The sequence below is a fragment of the Mustela putorius genome, unplaced genomic scaffold (genome assembly GCF_011764305.1).
Source record: "Mustela putorius furo isolate JIRA1106 unplaced genomic scaffold, ASM1176430v1.1 tig00003863_pilon_pilon_pilon, whole genome shotgun sequence".
NCBI classification, from domain to species: Eukaryota; Metazoa; Chordata; class Mammalia; order Carnivora; family Mustelidae; genus Mustela; species Mustela putorius.
In genome coordinates this window covers 18,019,205-18,043,205 of record NW_025422015.1, presented here as the reverse complement: position 1 = coordinate 18,043,205, position 24,001 = coordinate 18,019,205, and the positions used below count along the sequence as shown (strand labels likewise).

Sequence of the window (24,001 nt, the reverse complement as noted above, 5' to 3'; positions counted from 1 at the left end):
AGGGATGGTACCATATAAGCAAAAAACAAAAACAAAAACAAAAAAACATGGTTTCAAATCAGCCTTCACACTCATTGGGCCATGTCATCATGGAAAAGTAATTTAATACCTCTACCCCTCAGGTAGGATATTGATAAAAATATTTATCTAAGGGAATTATTAAAAGGATTAGTAAGTTCACGAAAAGCACTTCAAATATTACCTAACACATACAAAGTGCCAATTAATGTTAGCTATTACTATTGAGATAAAAGTTACTGGCTTTAATAGCAAAATAATATCCTATAACATGGATATAATATAATCAATCAATAACTTCCTACAAAGTCCATTTTTGTCCTTGGTTTCCATTCTGAAAAACAAAAAATGAACAATACTTGAAGATTAAAAGAATGTTAAGTGCCATTTTAAAACAGAAGTAAATGAAGAATTCCCAAATACCTTCTAGCCCTGAGCAGACTTCAGTAGGGATTGTCATAGCCCAGTGGTCCTTCTGAGGTCAGCAGACTTGGTGTGGAAGTCTCTTTTTTTTTTTTTTTTTTTTTTTTTTTTTTTTTTTTATTTATTTGACAGAGAGAAATCACAAGTAGATGGAGAGGCAGGCAGAGAGAGAGAGGGAAGCAGGCTCTCCGCTGAGCAGAGAGCCCCATGTGGGACTCGATCCCAGGACTCTGAGATCATGACCTGAGCCGAAGGCAGCGGCTTAACCCACTGAGCCACCCAGGCGCCCGGTGTGGAAGTCTCTTAAGAACATGCTATCTCATGGGACTTTGAGTATTTCCTGCCCATGATCAGCAACATCTTTTCTTGCAGTATTTTGGCAGGTTTGTCCTTGTTCCCGGCCAGATTCAGGAAGTTCAGAAGCACATGAAAACAAACAATACATTGAAACACTTCTCTCAAATTATTCAATGCTCAAAAAAACAAGAATTATTCTGCAATATTGGGACTTGGCCAGTATTTTATCTTATTAATTATATTTATTCATTCTCAATTGATATGTCCATCATTTTCTTCCCAGCAAATAATTGTCTTGGGAATGATTTCCTTAAACTTTTTTCTTGAAGTATATTTAAGTATAGGAAGTGATTAGGGTATCAATGTATTTTGCAAAAATTTACAGACATTTTCATGACTTGGACTGTTTTGTCCTTTGTGCAATTTTCAAATTATGCTTTATTATTAAGATCATTCCTAGTGATTATTGTCCTTAAGATCATTTGATTTTTTTCCTAAAAATCCCTTCCCTTGATTTCAATTATCATAGTTGGATGAATCACAAGCCAACAATATAATGTTCTGCTTTTCCAGAGTTTGCTTATCATTTAAGATCCATCTAAATATCTGCTCCTTAATTAAACAACAACAACAACAACAACAACACCTTTCCAATTTCCCAACTCCACATAATAGCCAAACTAATTGGCTTCTATTTCTCATTATAGTCACTTGACTAAATTCAATGGGCTTTTGCCAATCATCATTTCACTTATCTTTCAGCAAGATTTATCTGAAAACCATTCCCTCCCTCTTAAATTACTCTCTTCCATGACAAAACAAGCTCCTGGATCTCCTCTTACCTCCCTGGCTTTCCCTTCTCCCTCACAGACTCCTCTTCTAACAAGACATTAAATGTTATAGTTTGTCAAGGCTGGATGAGAGGCTCTATTCACTTCTCACTTCTCCTCCTGGGCAACTTCAAGCATGCCCACAGTTTTATTTGACTTATAAATTTATATCTCCATCCCAGACATTCCCTCTTGGTGTCAGACCCATGTGTCTAGCTGCCTACATGACATTTTTGCTTTGAAATCTCAGGAACACTTACACGCAATGGACCAAAGTTGAGCACATGAACTTCTCCTCCAAAATCTGGTCCTTCTGGAATTTCCTTTTTCTGTGATAAACATAGTCATCCAGTTATGCAAGCCTGGAAATCTAGGACTTATCCTTGCTATTTCCCTCTCCCTCAGCCTTATATGCTATTCCACACCACGTGTCAATTCTCCCTACTAAATATCTCAAAAATCTGCTCACCCGCCTGCTCCAAGCTACCAACTTTTCTCACCTAGACTATTACAATTATCTCTAACTTTCCATTCTTGCCCCTTCCAATCCATTCTGCATATTGCACCAAAAGTTGTTTTTTCAATATGCAAATCAGATAACATCATCTTCCCTTAAACTCATCCATGGCTTCCTAATTGTCTTGGAATAAGGTCAAACCCCTCAGCCTCCTTTGTCCTACGAAGTCCTGACAACTATCCAACCTCATTTTATACCATGCCCCATCACATCCACTTCGCTCTTGCTGTTATGCACTTGGTCTTGTTAAGTTACCTCAAATATGTCATCCTCCTGCCATAGGACATTTGGAAATGCATTTTCACCTGCCTGGATTGCTGAGGTCAGAGTGATCATGTAAGAGTCAACTAGAATACTTCTGAGTGTGAAAGGGGCACTATTACTAATTCCACCAGGCAAAACAAAAGGCATAAACTAAGTTTTCCAGGGAAAATTGAGATATATGCTCACTTGAAATTAACTTGCATTCATTCAACAGATCTCAGATCAAATGTCACCTCCTCAGGGAAGCTTAAAACAACATTCCTTCGCCCATTGTAAGTTTCTTAACACAATATATGTCTCTTTTGTTCCACTCTCCAAAGTTACAACTTTACATTCATGCACATAATTGTTCTTTGCTGTCCCCTCCAGTAGACTAAACCCCATGGGACCAAGTCTGTTCCCAAGGTTCTTCACTATTGTATTATCTGCCAAAACGACCATGTGTCATAAATATCTTATATATTAAATATCATTTTTCAAATGAAGAACATAAAACAATGCCTCTTTTAGAACTTCCTTTTTTTCTGTGATTGGCACAACCAATCATCCAGTGATGCAATGCAGAAATCTAGGAACTATCCTTGACACGGTCCTCCCCTCAGCCCCAGGGTTCATAGACTCTTCTCTCTCTTCTTCGTCCTATGTCTCTCTCTCTCTCTCCTTCCCACCTCTCCTGCTGTGTGTGTATACATATTTTTTTTTCCAGAAAGCTATCACATTCATCAGATACAAAGGACATCTCTTCTGATAAGAAGTGGTTTCTGAAACTAATGCTATTCATTTAAGTCTCTTGTCTATAAGAAACTTGCTTGCTAGAGACCTGGTGTCAGAGTCCAAATCACTCTTTCAACCGTAGTTCTAAAATGTGAATGGCCTTTCAGTGTAAAAATTATATTTAATTGAAGTACACTTATCAGAATGAGAACTGAGTAATGTATAAAATTATTGAATCACTATATTGTAGACCTGAAACTAATATAAAGCTGTGTTAACTAAACTGAAATTAAAATATTTTAAAAATTTAAAAATGATATTTAATTTAAAAATTAAACATTAAATAATTATCTTTCATTTTTACCAACTGAAACATTTTATAAGATAGCTAGGGAGCCATTCAAGGCACAGAAATTTTCAAGTTACTTATCCATATAAAATCATAAAGCCTACAATGCTTCTTTCTGAAAGAGGGATCCAAACCCAAATATTCCAGTACCATTAAACATCAGACTTCTTCTAGCATATGCCATATTTGCTCATTTCTGTAGCTCTCTTCTAGATGATTAATTATCTGAGTGGCAAGATTACATCCTATGGATCTTTGTATTTTTCTTTTCCACACCTACTTTTTAACACTTTGTATAATGTTGTGAATGAGCATTTGTTGAAATGAATTCAATTAACCTAGGGTCTCCTCAGAGCCTGCCCTAGAACTGGCCCTTTTGCTGACTCACTTACTCAAAAGTTCTACTGACCTGCAAGATGCTCCGATCTCCAGTGGGGTCCAGACTCCCTGTGGTCTAACCACGGCACCAGTGGGTACCATGCATTCCCATGTCATGGGCCACAGCATTCCTGTCATACTGGGCTTGCAATGCTCCCATGAAAAAGTAACGGGATAAACATTTGTCTTTCCTTGGGACATAGCTTTGGTACTTACCTTTATAACCCTAAACTACCCAGCAGACAGAGGAGAAACAGACTGGTGGATCAAAGGAAACCCTGAATAATGTCATGGGTGATCTCATTGGTCACTACTGTAGAGAATAGGGATAGTGGCCCCGTGTAGCAGTGGTTAGACACCACGAGCTCCCGAGGCCACTTGGCTTCTAATCCCAATTCAGTCTCCTGCAAGCAAGTTCTTTGTGTTCCTCAGTATAAGGGGGCTGATACACACATCTCCTTCAGGCGAACTGTCATAAGGACTAGACAAGCTCATACAAGTACAGTCCTTAAAACAGTTCCTGACTTAGAAATTCTCCTAAACAATACTGATTATTATGGGAGGGGGAAATGAGGGGACAGGCAGAAACCTCAGGAAGAACAGTAAGTAAATAAAAATAATAGTTACTTTTTTTTTGAATGCCTACCATGTGCCAGACATCATGAAGGGTTGGGGGTGAACAAGCACAGCTCTATCTACATCTATATACAGAGCTGTAACATTTATTTAAAACAACAAACTTTGCTTTGGTGAGATTCTAGCATTAAAAAGCATTACCCCAGGGGCACCTGGGTGGCTCAATCATTAAGCGTCGGCCTTCAACTCGGGTCATGATCCCAGGGTCCTGGAATCGAGCCCCTCAATGGGCTCCTTGCTCTGTGGGAAGCCTGCTTCTCCCTCTCCCGCTCACCCTGCTTGTGTTCCCTCTCTCTCACTGTGTCTCTCTCTGTCAAATAAATAAATAAACAAATAAAATAAAAAACATTATCCCAGAAATAAGTGAATAATGTGCAAGCTTACACCAGTGTTTTCATTACTTAAGGCAGACCCAGATCACATATTCCCTAAAATGACTCTGCAAATTATTCCCCTCATCCTTAATCTTTATAAGAAGACACGTTCTTTGTGTTCTTTTAAGTTCTTTTATAGCTTCTTGGAATTCTCTTCAGGCATTTCTGCTACTTCTTGTTCAATATCTTTTTTTTATTAGACTCCTGTGTTCCTGGTGATTGTAACTTTTTTTCCCTCAACTTTTTTTTTTCTTCTTATTTTCCTTCTGTAAAACCATCAAGCTGAAGAATGTCTAGTCTGAGTTGAAACCTGCCTCACCTGCTTTAGAAAAGAAGGACACTGTTATTTGTATATTCACCTTCGTAATATGCAGGTCCTAAAATGCACCTTCATCATAAAGTATTTAATAATTCTAAGCCAAAGTTGTAAGGTGATATAGACACCTTAGCCACCAGAGAGGCCCAGCCTCACTCAAAAACCTAAAGCAGAGGACTGAAGCCCCCAATAGGAAATGTGGTCTAATCAGCCATCTTGGATCTCGGGCAAGCTCATAACCCTCAGAACAGTCATCTCTACCTAAGTTATCCCATAAATCTACAGAGAGATCAAATTGTACAACCTTCCTCCTCTTTGTTTGGCTAGATAAACATCTCAGGAGAAATAATTCACTCTGCTAATTGAGAGTAGTCATCTGAAATATCTGAAGCCGCCCGCTGAGGCTGTGCAGCCTGGTGAAGCTCCTGGCTGTGATTTGGGCGTCTGGGTTCTCTCTGCCTTAAGTTTGCAAGTTTACAGCAGTGCTGTGCGTGAGTACTGTCTTAAGGAAGCTCGAAGGAATACCTTTCCCGAGAGCCTCTGCTCTCCCACCATGTCTGGGCTGCTCCACAGTGGTGGCTTTCTGACACGACCCCTGGCTCATCCTCCTTGCTCAGAGTGACTCCCCTGCGATGACTCTCCATGTGTTTCCTGCAACTATTATCATGACCTTCCTCAGCATCTCAGATGCAACAGGAGCACAGTAGCCACGGCTCTGTTCCTTTCCTACCCATCTTCTCCACCCTGAAATGACCTTGACCCCACAACTGGGGCCAGACTCCGGTTCCTATCATGTGGCCCATGTTCCAGCCCCTGTACGTTGTCACCGCTGCCAGAGTCTCCACCATCTTTGCCAGTTACATAAGAGGCCCCAGAATGTCTGTCTGCTCCCTAGCACAAGCTTTTATGAAGCAGAGACAGCCCGAGAGGCCAAGTGGGCAAGAGGTCCATCCCGGAACCACGTCCCCTGGGAGGGTGAGTGGCTGTCTCCGGGTCTTGGCTCCCAGAGCCACTCAGCTCTGCTCTCTGCCTGTGTTTGCAGCCTGAAATACTCAAGGACGACATGTTATGTTTTCGGCTTGAAGAGGCAAAAGAGAAGCAGCCCTTTCAAAATAATTCCCCTGCTGTTTGTTTCATTCTGGAACACAATAAGGACAGGCTGAGGACACGACTCTGAGCTGTCAACACTTCCGACCCAGCTTCCATAGCACCTTTCACTTGCCAGAAAAAAAGTTGCTTAAGTTAAACAAGGGCCTAATGAATAGTCAAAATAATTGTTTAGTTTGGATATAAGGTCTTAGGTAAATAGATGAGTGCCCGGGACCAGAGGCCAGAAAAAGCAGTCCAGCAGGAGTCCACTTGTTCTGTTTTTCGGACATCAGCCCAGTGGCCTCTGCTTCTCCAGGGACCAGAGTTACTGAAGTATTTCTCTCTTCCCACGAGCATATTGAAGCAATTTAGCATCAGAAGGGGCTCATAAAAGCAGGGAGAAAGGGAGAGAACTTTCTACGTTAGAAATATATACTTAAGACATGAAGTTCACCTCAGTAGAGTCTCCAATTAATAGAATGCTCAACATATGGAATGTTTGGCTTGTTTGTATTTAAGTGTTCATGTGGAAAACTTTCTAAAATGCTTTGTTACCCACTTAAGATTATCCTGCCTCCTGCCTTACTAGTATTTTTAACGTGATTTCATCCTTTTTAAACACTATTATTTACTAAACCTAAAGACCATCATTAGGTTTATGAGTAATCCACTTCCAAGACTGTAATTGTAGTTATAGACAGAATAATCATTGAAAAGGAACCTTCCAGATATGGGTTCTGTAGGTTCTTGTCATTGATGTTGATTTGTTTTGTTCTGTTTGTTTATTTAGGTGTCCTTGCTATCAACTTGCTTCACAGTTTCTTTTTCCCCAAAACGGCATTACATCATGAAAATTCTATTTAATTAAGAGCTTGATTAAATTAGTTGCTAGGTAATTTCAGTTCTACTGAATAATATTTTTAATAATTGCCTTCCATCTCTTACTTGAAAATAATAGATGCCTTGTTGATCCAGAACAGGATTTGGTTGTCTTACCCGTTCAGCCCATTTCCGCTGGACTGCTGTTCAAATAAACAACATCTATCTGATTGAATCTCGAATTCATCAAGGGGGTGGATTTCCCTGGCATTTAGGTTCCAGGAATCATGATGAATATGTCTTTGGTTTATCAGCAAATAGCAATCAAAGCATGCATTGGGCAATAAAAAGTGAATGCTCAACTATTCATGCAATTTTTCACCCTGATTATACAGAAGAGGGATTATCAACGTGGGGTTTAAGAGCCCATTTTGATTTTGAGCACAAGCTCCACACCTATTATTTCTGTGAGGTCAGACAAATTATCAAATTTCCACTGGCTTCAGTTTCCTCATCTGCAAAATGGTGTAATAACACCTTCTCCACTGGGTTCTTGGGCAGATGATGGTCAATAATGCAAGTAAAATGCTCGGTCTGGTGTAAGGATTGGCTTACTGTTACCTATCATGCTATTTTCACCTTGTAATTTCCTCACAACCACCTATAGGGTGGGCAAAGCTGCTGTAATTATGCTAATTAATTTAAATATTTAAATATAACCACCTCCAAGTGGTTATATTTATCAATGGGCAATTGATTTGCCCATAACCACCCAAGAGGGTGAAATATTGATCCTCTCGGCAACAGGAGTCTCTGAATTACTCACGCCTTGCCTTCCCTTTAACCACTCTGCCATGCGGTGCTGTCTTCTCAATGCTTCCCTAAACTTAAAGCCTTAGAAGTTAATGGACATCCTCTGCCTTACACTGTCAGATGGACAAACGGAATACATTTTGGCAAAGGCTTTAAAACCTATGTTGATATTACACAGACATTTTCTGGGAAAATGGTACCTTCTGAACTGCAAAGTCAGGAGGAATGTTTTGTTAATATGGAGGGAAAGAAATGCTGGGGGACAAGTGATTTCAAATCAATGAGCCTAAAGCCATTCAGAAAAGCCCACAGGGATGATACAAGACTAAAAGAAACAAGACTAAAACCTAGCCAGCTTTGTAGACCAAATGAATACAGTCTCATCCATGTAGAAGTTGTTACATATATGTCTATCTTCTAAAACTAAAACAGAAATCATTTAGGCAGTGCTGAATTTATTATATCATTTTGATATGCTGTATCTTCTCCATGACTGTTAAATTTCACCTTCTATCATGTGAGGGCCTGTGACTTTTTTTTAAACCAGGTTTGTACTCTCCTTAAGGTTAGTAACCAATGGTTACATGAGGGGAGAGCTCTGCTGTGAAGTTCAGTAACCTAGATTTAAGGACCAGCCCTGCTAATTCTGAGCTTAAAGAACCATAAGCTTAAGCAGTCACTTAAAGTCAATAACCATCTATTGAGTGCCTTTAAAGATTTATTTATTTATTTATTTGAGAGATAGAGAGAGCAGAGGGAGGGTCAGAGAGAGAGAATCATCAAGCAGAACTCTCAACTGAGTGGGGAGACCAACTGGGGGCCAGTCCCATGACTCATGAGATCATGACCTGAGCTGTTGGATGCTTAACCAACTGAGCCATTCAGGCCTCCGTACTGAGTGCCTTTAAAGGGCGTGAGCTCTGAGCTGGGACTGGGTAGGTGAACAGCAGTCCTTTGTTTTCTTTCCCTGAGCCTCCTTTTTCTCACCTATACAATAAGGATAATAATAGTCATTCTCTTCACAAGACTATTGTGAGGATCCAATGAGATGAAGAAGAAAATAAATATACTGTGATGTTTGTGAAAGTGCTTTGTAAACTTTCCAAAGTGTTATAAACATGGGGTGTTCAAGACAAGCTGCTGAAGACAGGAAAACCCTACAACTCTCCCCAGTGGCTTTCTTATAACTGCTGGCCATCTACTCCAGGAGCTTGCCAAATTGCTAACAGCATTCCTTTCTTTGATGTCAGATGATATTCATATTTATAAAAGTACTTTTCCATCTCTTTCCTCCTCCTCCCACTTTGCTTTATTCTGTAAACTATAACGTTCCTTAATATCAGTATGGCACTATAATATCAGATGATATAAAGCATTAAATAAGGTACCAATATAAAATTCAAAGCACAGAATAGTCCAGAGGCTCACAGCTTGCAGTTGGTAAGCCCATCTATTTGTAAGGGATATTTTAAACATTGCCAATGATGTGGGTTACAGCTGAAGGGGATCTCACCCAGGCGCTTGTTGACTACAGGAGGTGGGAATGGTAGAGAGAAGACTGTCCCTCCTCTCTACTCATAGGCTAAGGCCTGCTGCTGCCTCACATCTGGGAAAGAGTAGTTTATGGGAGTGGACCCATTACTCATGGAACTGAAATTTTCCCTGATTCAGTTCTTCCAGAAATATAGTAGATCTCATGTATTTTTACCTCTCCTCTAATTCCACACTTTATGTATTATTTGGCAAATTTTGTCTTTATATTTATTCTTGTCAACAGAAGACATTCACTTAGAGTCTGATATATGCCATACAATACACAAAGCTGTATGGAAAAGTGCAAAACACATAACATGCAGAGTCCTTGCTTTTCAGGAGTTGAGAAAAAAGTAAACCCAGCATTTATGGCAAGACAGCAAGTGTTATTTTAGATTCTTCAACCAATGACACTTTAAAAGGAGGCAACTGAGGCTAAGAGAAATAAATTTCCCAAGATCGTACAGGTAACAGGTGTCTGAGCTAAGGTTGACCCCGAGTCTGTTTCGTACTAAAGTCAATGCCCTTGATCGGGAAGGCAGAAGACACATCACAAAGGAAAGTGAATGCAGACATTAAAGAAAACCTACAAAAAAATAAGTTCTACAAACCCTAGCAACTGTTATGTCCAAGGGAGGCGAAGTATCCAAACTACCTGGAGCAGGATGGGCCTTCACTGAGCGGGTTCTAAAGCAGATCCATGATACGGCCTAGACAACAGGATGGTAGACACCAGTGAGAAGGCAACTGTGCTAGAACCAAGAGAATAACACTGGGCAATTAAACATGTTAATAAGAATAAAAGCTATAATCCCAGAACACCATTCGTCCTTCCCAATTCAGATGCCTCATCTTTGTGGCCCTCAGACAATGGACATTTTGTAAATTCCTATGGTTTTCACAGATCCATCTTCTAGGCAGATCTAAAAGGGAGCAGAGTGCTGCTTCGCTCATAAGAGATTGCCAAGTTCATTACACTCAGCATTCATTAAATATCCCTTCTCGGGGGTGCCTGGGTGGCTCAGAGGGTTAAGCCTCTGCTTTCAGCGCAGGTCATGATCTCAGGGTCCTGGGATCAAGCCCTGCATCGGGCTCTCTGCTCAGTGAGAGCTTGCTTCCTCCTCTCTCTCTCTCTGCCTGCCCCTCTGCCTACTTGTGATCTCTGTCTATCAAATAAATAAATAAATAATCTTAAAAAAAAAAAATCCCTTCTCACATAGCTCTCTATTATGCAAGGTGAATGGAAATCATTTTCCTCCTGACATTTGGTGTTGGTTCCAGTGACATAAGTGGAAAAGTGAATATACTTGGCAATGTTTTCAAACATTTGTTTGGATTTTCTGTTTTTCAGGAGATGTACGTCTAAGGGGTCAGACGGGGGTTCCTGCTGAACGCCGTGGCTCCTACCCATTCATTGACTTCCGCCTACTTAACAGTGAGTAATCAAGTGTACCTGGAAAGGAACAAATGTTTCCTTAAAAAAAAAAAAAAGAAAACTTACTTCCCTCTGAACTTCAAAACCCTCCGAGGTCTGCCTTCCTTCCTCTCTGTCTCGCCTCCCAAATGGAACTTAACCCTTTGTCTTTAGATTTCCTCCCTAGTGATGTAATTCTGACCCAGCCTACCTGCCTCAGCTTTAGTGAGGATCAAATGAGATCAGGTCAGCTTTAACAATGTAAGTCTTATGTTACCTAACTAGAATTTAAATAAAAATTTGAAAAGAAAAAAAATAAACTTCAATAAAGTGGGAAAAATTAAAATAAAAATGTAAGTCTTAAAAACTGTGAAGCCCTATACAAGGAAGCTTATCCCTTTCATTATCCAGCACATTCTTTCCACCATCATCCTGGACTCAACCAGATGAGATTCTATTTCATTGCTAAAACTCCACAGGGGAACCTATTATGCCGCTGCCCTTAGTAACTATCTGTTGTGTCATTCTCCCTTCTTTATCTAATCAAGGTCCCCGAGATCCATTCTCATGTTTCCAGTAATACTCTTCACCATGGCAGAACCCTAGAAGTCTGGACTTGCTGCTTCCTCCATTATGAATACCTCAGAAAGTCATTCGTTTCTACCTTTCCCCTTCATATACTTCTCCTTATTTGGAGTTTTTCTCAACCTCCAGTTCATAACTCTGTTAATCTCAAATTCCTTTGGAAACCCAGACCAGTGACTAGTCTCTCCACCTTATTTCATGTCTTCTAACTATGGCAACCATCCAGCACTTTGGACTTAGAGAGGCCGGTGGAAGTAGAAAGGATAACTTTCAGTTTGCTCCAAGGTTTTCAGTGTTTGGTTCTCATGTCACTTCCCATCCATAAATTTTGAAGTGTTGGGTTGCAACTACATTGTATTTCTTTCCTTTGGAATAAACAAGTTCAGCAGAAGAGGTAATCCGATTTACCTTAACCCCTAAAAATTACTAAGAGAGTCAAAACTTGCTATCTTTAAATCCTCAAAAGCTCAGTAGGGGATGGAAATGTTTATGATCTTCTAGCTCATTAAACTTCCCTATCGATGTACAATATCTATTTTCTCAGCTCTTTCTGGGATACAGAGATTTGGAGCAACGTTTCCATACTAGAGATAACCTCCCCAACACGGCCCCCAAAAATACATTGTAGAAGACATAATTGATTTGCCAAACCAATGCAATATTAGATATATTGGGGGGTATAGTGCAGAGCTCTGATGGTGTCTCTTAAGTTTCCTTATGACCTCCACTAGGCTGTTCCAGCCATCCATGGAAGTTACCCCTTTGACAGTCTCTAGACTATACTGATTTCCAGTTGCCAGGGATATGGTTCCACCAAGCAAGATAGGGATGAGTAAAGGGTTTATTTATTTCACTGTCTCACAGACACCAGGGCTCTCCAATGGCTTCACCTACTAAGTGTGAGATGGAGAAAACCAAAAAAGCCTCTCTCAATATTAGATGAGATGTTATATCATGGTTTCCGGTATGAGGCACAGATGAATTAGGAAAATAGGAGAAACTTCTCTTTATAATTTCAAGGTTCCAAATGATATAATCTGTTTCTAAATTATGCTACTATTAATAAGCAACATCAGCTAATAGCAGTTATCTTTGTAAGTGGGGTTATGGAGTATTTCATTGTCTACATCATAGGTTTCTGTAACACTTGGATTTTGGTTTTTTTACAATTAGTTTTTTTGGTTTTATAACATTAAAAAATGAAAAAATATAAAAAATTTAAACAGAAAACTAATGCAGATAATATTTCACTATATTACAAATCACTTACAAACAGGTGCCATCCTGTTACCCATCTTCTGTAGGTCCTCCAGAAACTTCCTAGTGCCAAGACTCACGCTGGCCTCCTTCCCTTGGTATGAGATGTTCTCTTCTCCTCCACTCCCATTTCACTCCAACTATTACTCATGACCTTCCACACATTAAGTGACAGTGTTGGCCCTCCATTTGGAAATCCACTTTCTCCTCTTCTCAACACTCTACTCTAGATAATCCCTTCACTTATGTCTCTTTATCAGTAAAACATGCTAAAACAATATCTATTTGCCTTCATTGTATTTTGCTTTATGGTGGACTCAATTTCTTTCCTAGATGTATAAAACGTATCCCTAAATAGACTACGAGATCTCAAAGACCTGACTTCTCACTTACATTTGTTACCAATTAGATCAAAAGATCCCCCAAAAAGATTATATTAAATGATTATGACATCTGTCATCCCCTATATTTTGCTCAACAGCTCAGATAGGACTGAAACCCTCTGAGTTTTTTCCTTGTCTGTGGTACTTTCCATTCATTTGTCAAATGCCTGCTGTACCTGGTTAGAGAGTTGAAAACCGAATCAATAACATGACTGTGGTCACTCTCCAGTTTCTAGATTAGCCTGCAATTACAGCAGCTTGTCACCAGGTAGCAGCAGGTGTGTGTCTATCTGTGTTCCATATAGTGACTTACGATAGAATATTTAAATAGAGATACTATTTAATTCTCTTTAATGTCGTTCATGTTCTTGTTGAGATTTGCCTGCCTGAGTTTGTTAACATATGCTTCCTGCCTAAAAGGAAACATTTTAAGTATAATTCTATAAAAAGAGAAAGATAAACTCCAAAGGAACATTTTAAGACTTTCTTCTAAAAATTTATTTTTACCAACTGATTCCAGTTCTACACAGTAAGTACTGGACTAGTTTAAAGTGATTTGCTGTATCATTTACCTTCCTTGTTGGTCATTTTTTTTCAAGTATAGGCAGAGACTGAAGACTTTATTTTCCTCAGGTGCTTGCGGTTTTCCCCACTCTCCCAAGCTAGAATCCGGGTAGGATTTTTTTTTTTTTAAAGACCATTTATAGTAATAACCAAATCACCAGAGCCTCTCTCCCCTATGTCTGCATCCCAGCTGCTCTTCTTCTAAAACGCTTAGTGAAATCCATGTGGCTGCCACTCCCTGTCCAAAATGTGTCAGGAAGTTCACCTTCTACCCCCCACTTCAGCATATGTCTTGAATGGCTGGAATATGACTAACAAAAATGTACATTGAATAGTAAGGTCCATTGCACTTCTTCATTGGCCCTCTCAGCTACTGCCCCAACCTGCCATAGCAGAACACAAAGATGTCAGAATTAGTATCTAAAATATGTTTCTGTCAGAACAAAACTAGTAGACATTAAAACAGATAACTAGAATGAGAATGAGCCAATGAAAACCAATACAGTAATCTATGCTCCCACCCATCCCTGTCTCATAAATAAGATTTTATTGGCAAACAGCCATGCCCTTCATTTACATATCATCTACATCTTCTTTCCAACAAAGACCATATGACCCACAAAGCCAAAAAACCCTTAACAGAAAAGAGTGACTAACCCTTAAGTCAGTTTTTTAAACAAAGTTAAAAGTTTATGACATCTTCATAGGTACATTCACCCTGGTCTATTTTCCTTCGTTAATGTCATCTTTTTCCCCAATCCCCAGCGCCATCACTTTACTTTCAAGAATGGACTCACATTGACTTAACTTACTCGAGATAGAAGTGTAAACAGAAAGGGAACTTCCTTGCTCATTCAGATTTTAAATTCCTCAGTTACAATTTCCAACTGAACAAACATTGTTCCGGAAGAGGTATCTCTTTCCCCCTATTTTTTGAAGACATGGTACTACCATGCCTATGCACTTGTCTACATATAAGGGGTCAAATCTGTACCTGTTGCCTAGGCAAACTTATTAATGCCATTTTCATTCCCTAAGTATTCTGGTTTAGACAATAATTACAAGGCCAATAGTTTTTTAAAGTTTTTCCTATCAAAAAAATTTACTTCAAGACAACACCTCTTAAATGTCACTTTCAATCCAGGAATAAAGATCTGAAATCCTCCTCATAAGAGACGCATCCAGACCCACGCATTTCTTTATTGAGAAATATGTCAGATAAAGTTACCTGTTGACAGCCAGTTTCATTTACTGTTTATATTTCATATAATTTAGAAAAGAGGCATTTGTGTGAATTTTGAGAAGCTTCTCTAGATAAGAAGAAAAAATGTAGCTTCAGCACCATTGTGCGGGCTCAGGAATCATAGACCTTTAAAGAAGAGGATTATCCTTACGCCTAAGCATGGAGGGGCAGAAGAGAGGGAGAGAAAAGAATGACAATTATTTTTATTCTGTGTGAGATACGAAAATGGGGACCCGGAGGAGGGCAGGACGAATGGGAATGTAAGGACTCAAGTTATCCCAATGCCACTGTCCTACAAATTTATGTCATTCCCTAACTCTGGAGGAAAACGGAGACAATGTTCTGAGAAATGTGTGGCCACAGAGGCAAAAATGTCGCATAAGCGCTCCAGTTTTCTCCTGAACAGGTGGCTACAGTGCCCTTGTACCTCTCTGTCTCCAGGTTTAATGTAATCAGTAGGCTGAGTAGATAATGACTAGGTGGAGATGTTCCCATGGCAACCATTTCGGAGCAACACAATGACTTCCACACTCGCTCGGCAAAGGAAGTGACATACAAAGCAAACACTCCCAGAGACTGTGGAGCTTGAAGGAATGAGGCAGCTTCAGCAGGAAGTTTTAGGGAGGCACATTTCAGCTGCCTCAGAGAGCCTGGAGCCCCAGGGCAGCTACGGTCTTTGCAGGAGGAGGAGATTAATTGGCTCTTTGGCGTTTCCTGTTGCTAATTTGCTAATCTTGATCTTTAAAGTTCTATTCCTCCAGATCTGCTTCTCCAGGGCCGTTTTAACTCCACAAGCATGAGGTAATTTTAATAGAGCTACAAAAAGATTTTCCTTTGCTCATTATTGTTGAAATAGAACTAATAAATACTATTTATTCATATATATGAATATATATGTGTTTGATATATTATAATTATACTACATAATGCATATTTATACATATGCATTATACATACATATACATTAGACATACATTTATACATATAATACATATATTATATAATACATAATTAGACAAAATAATACAAATATTTTATGTAAACATAAAATAATATATAAATATATAATGTGATTAATATATAAATATATAATTTAAAAATATATATTATTCTTTATTATTATGGAGGAGAAGTGACTCAGAGTTTCAAAGACTTTTTTAAAAGCTGCCATCAGGGATGCCTGGGTGGCTCAGTTGGTTGGACGACTGCCTTCGGCTCAGGTCAGGATCCCGGAGCCCCGGAATCGAGTCCTGCATCGGGCTCCCAGCTCCATGGGGAGTCTGCTTCTCTCTCTGACCTTCTCCTTGCTCATGCTCTCTCTCACTGTCTCTCTCTCTCAAATAATTAAATAAAATCTTTTAAAAACAAGCTGCCATCAAAGGGTACCCTGGTGGCTCAGGCAGTTAAGTGCCTGCCTTCAGCTGAGGTCATGATCCCAGCCTCCTGGAATCCAGCCCTGTAGGTTCCCTGCTCTGCAGGGAGTCTTCCTCTCCCTCTCCCTCTTCCCCTTCCCCCCAGCTGGTGCTCTCACTCTCTCTCTCTCTATCAAATAAATAAAATCTTTGAAAATAAATGAATAAAAAAATAAAAGTTGACATCTAAAACATTACACCCTGCAGAAATATGAAATACGTTCACAGAAGAACCATCAACAAAAGCTACCCAGCATGTTACAAACCATCTGGTACTAAGGGATGCCCCCCTCTTAAAGAAGGACAATTTGCTTACAAACTCAGTTTTCTAAGAAAGAATTCCTAGCAGATGGTGAGAGCCTTTCAGCCATCTTCTTAAAGGTGACTCTTAATGTTACCTATGAGAATCACACAAAATGTAAAGGGCTTAAATTAAAATGTTCCAGGGTGAGATGTTTTTGAGGGTATAAACTTGCAACTGATGGATAAGTTCGGGAAATCCAAAGCACAGCACAGTGATTATAGTCAGCAGTACTGCATTATACACTTCATTATACACTTCAAAATTGTTAGGAGACTACATCTTAATTATTCTCACCACAATAATTAAATGGTAATTATATGACCTAACAGAGGTGTTAGCTAACACTGTGGTAATCATACAGCAATATATAAATGTATCAAATCAAATACCTTATACACTTAAACTTATACAATATTACATGTCAATTATGTCTCAACTGAAAAAGAGAAAATAAAACATCCTTTAAAAAATGTTATGGGATGTTTGGAAAGAAGTCATGTTCAGATGATATCCAGTATTCCCCCCGAAGTTCAGGCTCCCATGCTCTACAAGCAGAGAAGGGAGATGTCAGCTGGGAAAAGCTCAGACTTCTTGTGAGCACCAGAGTAACACTCCAAAATTTCAAAGTTTAATAGTTGTCTAGAAGAACTACAAGAACTCCTAGAAGAAAGACAAGACAAGACTCTGACTGTAGTCGTGGTTCCTTTCTAACTCAAGGGGGTCATGCTCCATGATGTGCACCCAGGGTCTGTGGCTACAAGCTCCCCAGCACTCCACACGCAGAAATGCCAGACCAGTAGGATGGTTAGCCACCGAAATGCCACTGCATTGCAGAAGACACAACTGATGTCAGCCTCACTGTTTTACTCACTCCCTGTCACTACTCACCAGTAATCGTTGATGGAGTACCTCCCGACGTTAGGCAGTGAGCCAGGTGCTAGAGATACAAAGATAAATGAGACACAGCCACAGTCTTTGAGGAATTTATAGAGACATAAACCTATACATTCTGATGTGTTCTGATACATTTAATAATACATGCGTGTATACTAAAAGTATACATAGTATGAGAAACATGTTTGTGTATACAGGATTCAGAGGAGAGCATGATTAACTTTGGGGAAGGGAACGGTTAACTCAGTCTTGGGAAAATAGGGAAGGCGTTCTAGAGGAATTAGAGAGGAACAGCTTTAGAGCAACAGTGAAGTGAAGGAGGACTGCACAGTAAGGCCAGCATTTTACAGTCCTTCTGAAACGTGCTTCAAGACCCAAGGAACTTGGAAGGAGTCATCAACAATTCTACTCAACTAGATATAAATTTCATTGGAAGATGAGGTATTCAAGTAGGAGCCAAACAAAGAAGTCAGGAGAGATCATTCAATGCACCTGACTTTCTGGGGAAATCCACAATGAAATAGAAAGGTTTTGCCTTCTAAAGCTAAAACTGAAACTAGCCACTGCCTTTTGTTAGCCTGGCTGACATTGTTTAATAGATTTATTATTTTGTATATGATTGATAAAAAATGGAAAATCAAAATAGGGAGCCCAGTATTTCCTCTGAGTTGTCATTCATTCATTCAACGAATAGAACATCTACTTTATGCAAAGCCAGCCATGAAGCCAAGGTGTCCTGAGCCACACCGGTAACCACACAGCTGGGATAGCTCCTGTCTCCGACAGCCGTGGGACTGGAGTCTGCCAAAGACCCCGCAATATCTGAACAATTCCTTTCAAGTCAACAAGGACAGTGGATAGCAGGGTGGCACTTACTACATCCTATACCTGGGCTGAGGATTCTGAGTGTTCAAAAGGAAACTTTTAGGGGGCGCCTGGGTGGCTCAGTGGGTTAAGCCACTGCCTTCGGCTCAGGTCATGATCTCAGGGTCCTGGGATCGAGTTCCGCATCGGGCTCTCTGCTCAGCAGGGAGCCTGCTTCCCTCTCTCTCTCTGCCTGACTCTCCGACTACTTGTGATTTCTCTCTGTCAAATAAATAAATAAAATCTTAAAAAAAAAAAAAAGGAAACTTTTAGATATTCCCTGACCCTTAAAGACCTCACTACATGGGCAAGATGCACATACGTTAAACTATACAAGGAGTATACAAGAACATAAGCAATCTAGTTCTAAAAGAATTGACAGAGACAACTAATCAGAGACAAAAGGCAGCAGAGATTACTGATGTGTTCTGAGCAGGAAAAGCAGGCTTATGGTCTTGTGCTGAACCCTCAGAGATAAAATAGAGTGTCCTCTCGTTAAGGAATTGCCTAAAAGTGAGATTGAGCTGACATATGGGAGACATTAAGTCATTAAGTGGGAGAAGATCCAGAAAGTAGTAAAGTATGTTGACTAGAGAGAAAGCAAAAGGCTTAGAATGCCAAGATAAAGAACTTGAACTTGACTCATTAAGCAAGGAAGGTCACCAGAGAATTTTGAGTAAAACATAGACAGCATAAAATAGCATTTAAGAAAATTAACTAACACTCCTATGTAGGAGGGGCAGACTCAGTAAATCAAGAAAAACGTGATCGCAGACTATGGCAGAAGTAGAAAGAAGGTCTAAATCCAGAGACGACATGGAGACAAGCAGATAAAACTTGATGATACGGAATGCTAGGAAATCCTGGGGTGGATCTGGTCACCTGAAGAACTGGAGATGAGATCAACCATGAACAAAGTTGGAGGGTGAGTTGGGAGAAGATAGTGAGCTCAGGGACAGGTTGTTTGCAAGAATGAAAGGGAAATGTCCAAGAGAGAGCTGCAACTAAGGGACTGCGGTGCAGATCAGAAAGGCCTGATCTGGAAGTTCCACTTGGGAATCATGATCCTCCATGAGCCATAGGACCAGAACAGGTATCACCAAACCAACGACTTCATTCCAGAGACCCTATAATTGTAGTGTCTAATAAGCTTGATTTAGAAGTGTAAGACTACAGATAATAAAACCCACAAAGAAGTCTTACCAGCCATTTATTTACCTCTGTGAGAAACTAGACACCACGATTCAGACACTGCCCTACCTCGCACCATGGATTCTAGTCAGTACAAACACATTTGTTTATGTCAGAGCCCAGTGGGTTTGCGAACTCATTTGAATGTAGCACAGAGAAATGACCATTTTCTACTGCAGCACTTCTGTGAGTAAAACCCTGACTTCCTCAGTCTTTCTGATATAGCGGCTTCTTTGGATTTATAGAGACAGTAAAATCAAGAGGGAAGCAGGAGTAAATTAAGTTTCTTTTGACTGAAGTTATCCTATGAGTCACTCAGTTAGAATGAGTTGTTTGTGAAACAAAATTAAATTCAACCTCCCACCCAGAAGGAAGCACAAGACTATCTCTTGTGACTTCATTAATAAACAAAATGAGGGGTTATGTCGTGTCACTGCTACCCCACCTTCAAAGTCTTAGAAGATTTAAATGACTTGCCAAGGGTCTGTATTTAACTCTACATGTGAAAAAAGAGAAAGTGTTCCAGCCTCAGAATCTTTTGTGTGTTTCCGAACTGAGATCTCAGGGTTCCCACACAAGCTCAAGAAGATGGTTTTCTCTCTTAACTAGCAAACCAAATTGCCTTGGGTCATCTGGGTGGTTTATTACTCATGAGTAACCTAAGAAGGGAGGACAGCAATTACTGAGGAGAGTCCCCAAGGGAAATGGCCAGTACAGTGGCACCTAACAAGAGCCACCCCCACACCTTTGAGATGGGAGGTGCTCCATTCCAGGGCGAGGCTGAAGGAAGCCAGGTGGAGGTCCCTCTTGGGCGAAGTCCCTCTTGGTCAAGGCCCCCCAAGGCCAGAGGTTTCCTGAAGGCCAAGAAGCACAGGAGGGCTGCTGCAAACACCAGAAATAGCCAAGGTTCTGCCCACCTAACCACAGGCTGCTTCTTTGCCTGGCCCACCATCACTGTCCAGCCCAGAGCCCCACCACACACACCACACACCCATTGCTAAGTGTGCACTCTAAACCATGCTTAATGGAGGAAGTGGGCAGAAAGACAAAGAGCTTTGAAGTCAGACCTGGCTTTGAATCCTACTTCTCTTGTGAGTGTGGGAAAAGTGCCCAAACTACTCACTGTCCACACCTGTGGAAGGAGACGGTAACATCAGCCTCACTGGGTTGAGGGGAGAGGTAGATGAGATCAGTGTGTCCAGCAGCCTGTCTTGCTTATAATAGGTCCACCGTAGATGTAGTTGAATTTTGGATGTATCTTCTTCCTCCGCTGAGTACACCACCCACACAACCCAGCCACTTCTTCTCCTAAGTATCTATTCACCACTCAAGCCCTCTCCCAGCATTATGACCTTTGCAAAGCCTGCTTGCACCCTCCCAGGGGAATGATGACTCATTCCCTCCTCTGTGCAACCACCACATCTCCAAGAAAAATCCACCACCCTGTAACTGCAAACTTTTTTGAACCTGAATCTTTGGAGAGCATATTTCAAAACGCCCCAGGCTACCTGAATCAGCAAGCCTGGCTCTGGACCTTCCATGAGTATTAGGGAACCACTGATAGAGGTCAATTATGCCACACACATAGTATAGCAAATAGTAATAATAATAATAATAATAATGTGTGTGGAGCTCTTAGGTTCTAGACCCTGCTTTACATGCTTTGCACAAGATTAATGCATCTAATCACAACCAGATCCCTAGGAATTAGGCACTACTATTTCAGAAGAGAAACTAAAGCTCAAAGAAAAGAAACTCACCCAAGAAATAACTTGCAAGCTGAAATTCAAAGCCCAAAAATCCAAATACCAGAGCACAAAAATCCATATACCAAAAGCACAAGCTTTTAACGATAGTGTACTATAATTCCTTCTTAGAGATGAATTTTAATGGTCAGAGGCAATACATGTATGCAATACATTCCTTTTCTGTGTTGCAGATATAATTACTCATATGAAATATTTTTCATACATTATAATAGTCATTTTCTTTTTCTAGTACATTTAGACTCTCTCCTTTTTGGTACAAAAATGCCTCAATATCTTGGAACAAATATTTCTATAACTTAGTGAGAAGATATATAATCATACATCAAAACACTAGATTTGGCAACTTCTCAGCTATATATTCCTACTGCTCTGGCAGAAGATGCCAAACGACAAGTCGCCTGTTTCATTATCTGAGCTTGTATTCTTTGATAAGAAGGAGAAGGGTGTGGTGGTGACCACGGAGGACACTTGCACGCTTTCCCTAAAGCAGAAGGAAATGGAATTGCTATTGTGACAAAGTCAGATTTGAGGCTGCCACCGGTTGCTTTAATTTTTCTCAAGGGGGAGTTGGTTATTTCCTGTCACGCAAACTGTGCATAATTGAAAGAAAGTTTCTCAAAACGTTGATAATATGTTAAATGAAAAGAAGCAGGATCTTAAGGATGTCGGTTATGTTTTTTAAAATACACTAAAGTTTTAACAGGTGTGGTTTCAAGGTGATTATTATTTCTTTCTTCCTGATATTCTATTTTTTTCTGCCATAAGATGTATCCCTATTATAATCAGAACAAAGGGAATTTTATTAAAAAGAAAAAGCAATATCAATCCAAAATGGATTTTTTTTCTAAATAAGGTAATACCAAGATACAGAAAATAAAGCTGCAGCCATGGGCCAGAAAACTTTATTTGCTAAACCACCTTGGAAAGATTATTGGAAATTATGAAGCTAGGTACTTCTAAAAGCTATGTATGTATGATACTTCACAATAATGCCTTGTCATTTCAAGAGGAAATTTATTCCAAAAAGCATGAAATCCAAGTTCTAATTCATGTTCAAACAGCACTTTACCTTTGACAAACCTTCTAAATGAAGGCAATCAAGAGGTCTGTTAGCCGGGTTTCTCAGTTTATAAACAAAAAACAAAACAAAACGAAAACCAAAAATTAGAACAAAGAAAACAGAGATGCTAAGTGACTCTTGGCAAGGTATTGAAAGCATTAATATCCAGGATTCAGGTCTTTTGACATTCTGTTTTTCCACTCAACCACAGGCCTTCCTTATTTAAACTTTACCTTATATATAGATAATAAATTTTAACCCTGGCAATGAAAGAAAGGATCAACCAAGGCCTTCCCCTGGCAGTGGGGGCTGTTGGTTCTCCAACAGTTGTCTGGATTTGGATTCCGGCAGCAGTGTCTGTCCAGACCCCTCTGTCCTCCTGCCTCCCGATCTGAGAAAGAAGAGCTGAAGAGTGCATATCTCCCAGAGCTAGCATGAAGGGCACTGAGTGAGTAGTGCTAGCGCAGCACCTACCGTGGTATCAATTCTCAATAAGGTGGACTGTTATTATCTCTGGTATCTGTATTTCCCTTCTCTATGGTCACATGTAGATGTGCTTTGACAAGTATACGATACATAACAGTAAGGAGTTCTCAACCTATGTTGAAGAAAAGAAAGATGCATCCTCTTTTTCATTCTCCTATTCTTGCAGGGACTTTCTCTTTCAACAAATTTTTATTGAGCCCCCTCTACAATGCCAGACATGTTGCTTTCCCACGTATGGTTGTAAATAAAGTGATAGAGAAAAATAGAGAAAAAACCGTGGTTGAGAATGTGGGAGAGAGAAGGCTTTTTTGGTCTTGTTTTTGTTGTTGTTGTTGTTGTTGTTGGTTGGTTGGTTGGTTTGTAAGACATTCGAGGATGCTGAAATTATGGTGAGAAAGATCTAGTTGAGAAAGAACAAGCCCTATGGGACAGAAAAGTCACAACTGGGAGTAAAGGGTCCTGAAGAGTAATGGAGACAGGAGGACTGGTCTTAGAAAAGGAGGCAGCTCCGGGCACCTGAGTGGCTCAGTCAGTTAAGCATCTGCCTTCGGCTGCAACCATGATCCCAGGGTTCTGGGGTCCAGCCCCGCCTCAGGATCCCTGCTCAGCGGGGAGCCTGTTCTCCCTCTCTTCCCCATCCCACCCATCCCGCTCATGCTTTCTTGTACGTGCACACTCTCTCTCTCAAATAAAGAAATAAAATCTGAGAAACGAAGGAAGGAAGAAAGAGAGAGAGAGAGAAAGAAAAGGCAGCCCCTCTTCCAATAGAACAAGTAGAAAGAAGGAAAGAATGTCTGCATAGTTTTGTAGGCTTTGTAGCAGAAAAGTAAGGAATTTCCCACCTAATGCCTTCTACTTTCTCTCTGAAGTAGGACACAAGGTGGGGTGTCATGGACACTGGGCATTGGAGGACCCTCTGAGCTTGATGGTTGTGTATTTATTGCCCAGAGAACAAATTCTGTGCTCCCCCTGGCCACCAGCCCTTGGTATCAGAAGTACCACAGCTGTGGAACCACTGAAAGAGAAATTCCTGCCATAACACAGTGGCCTGGCCCCACCTTTATTGGCTAAGCATCTGCCATTGCTTTCCCTTTTTCCCATTGTGTGAGCCATTATAGAAAAGTCCATCACTGTTCCTGTCCTACCCCACAATCTCACCTCTCCCTGAGATACAAAACTGCAAAAAAGGAAATAATCTCACAACA

General features: G+C 40.2%; 1 protein-coding gene across 3 annotated transcripts in view; it reads left to right on the top strand.

The window, feature by feature from the left end:
* PDE7B (phosphodiesterase 7B) overlaps window positions 1–24,001 on the top strand; it is a 310,452-nt gene that overhangs the window by 224,595 nt on the left and 61,856 nt on the right. For all 3 annotated transcript variants that reach the window (XM_004740264.3, XM_004740265.2, XM_004740266.3), the window contains one exon: window positions 10,722–10,805. In XM_004740264.3, coding sequence (XP_004740321.1) covers window positions 10,722–10,805 — 84 coding nt within the window. The remainder of the gene's footprint in view (window positions 1–10,721; window positions 10,806–24,001) is intronic.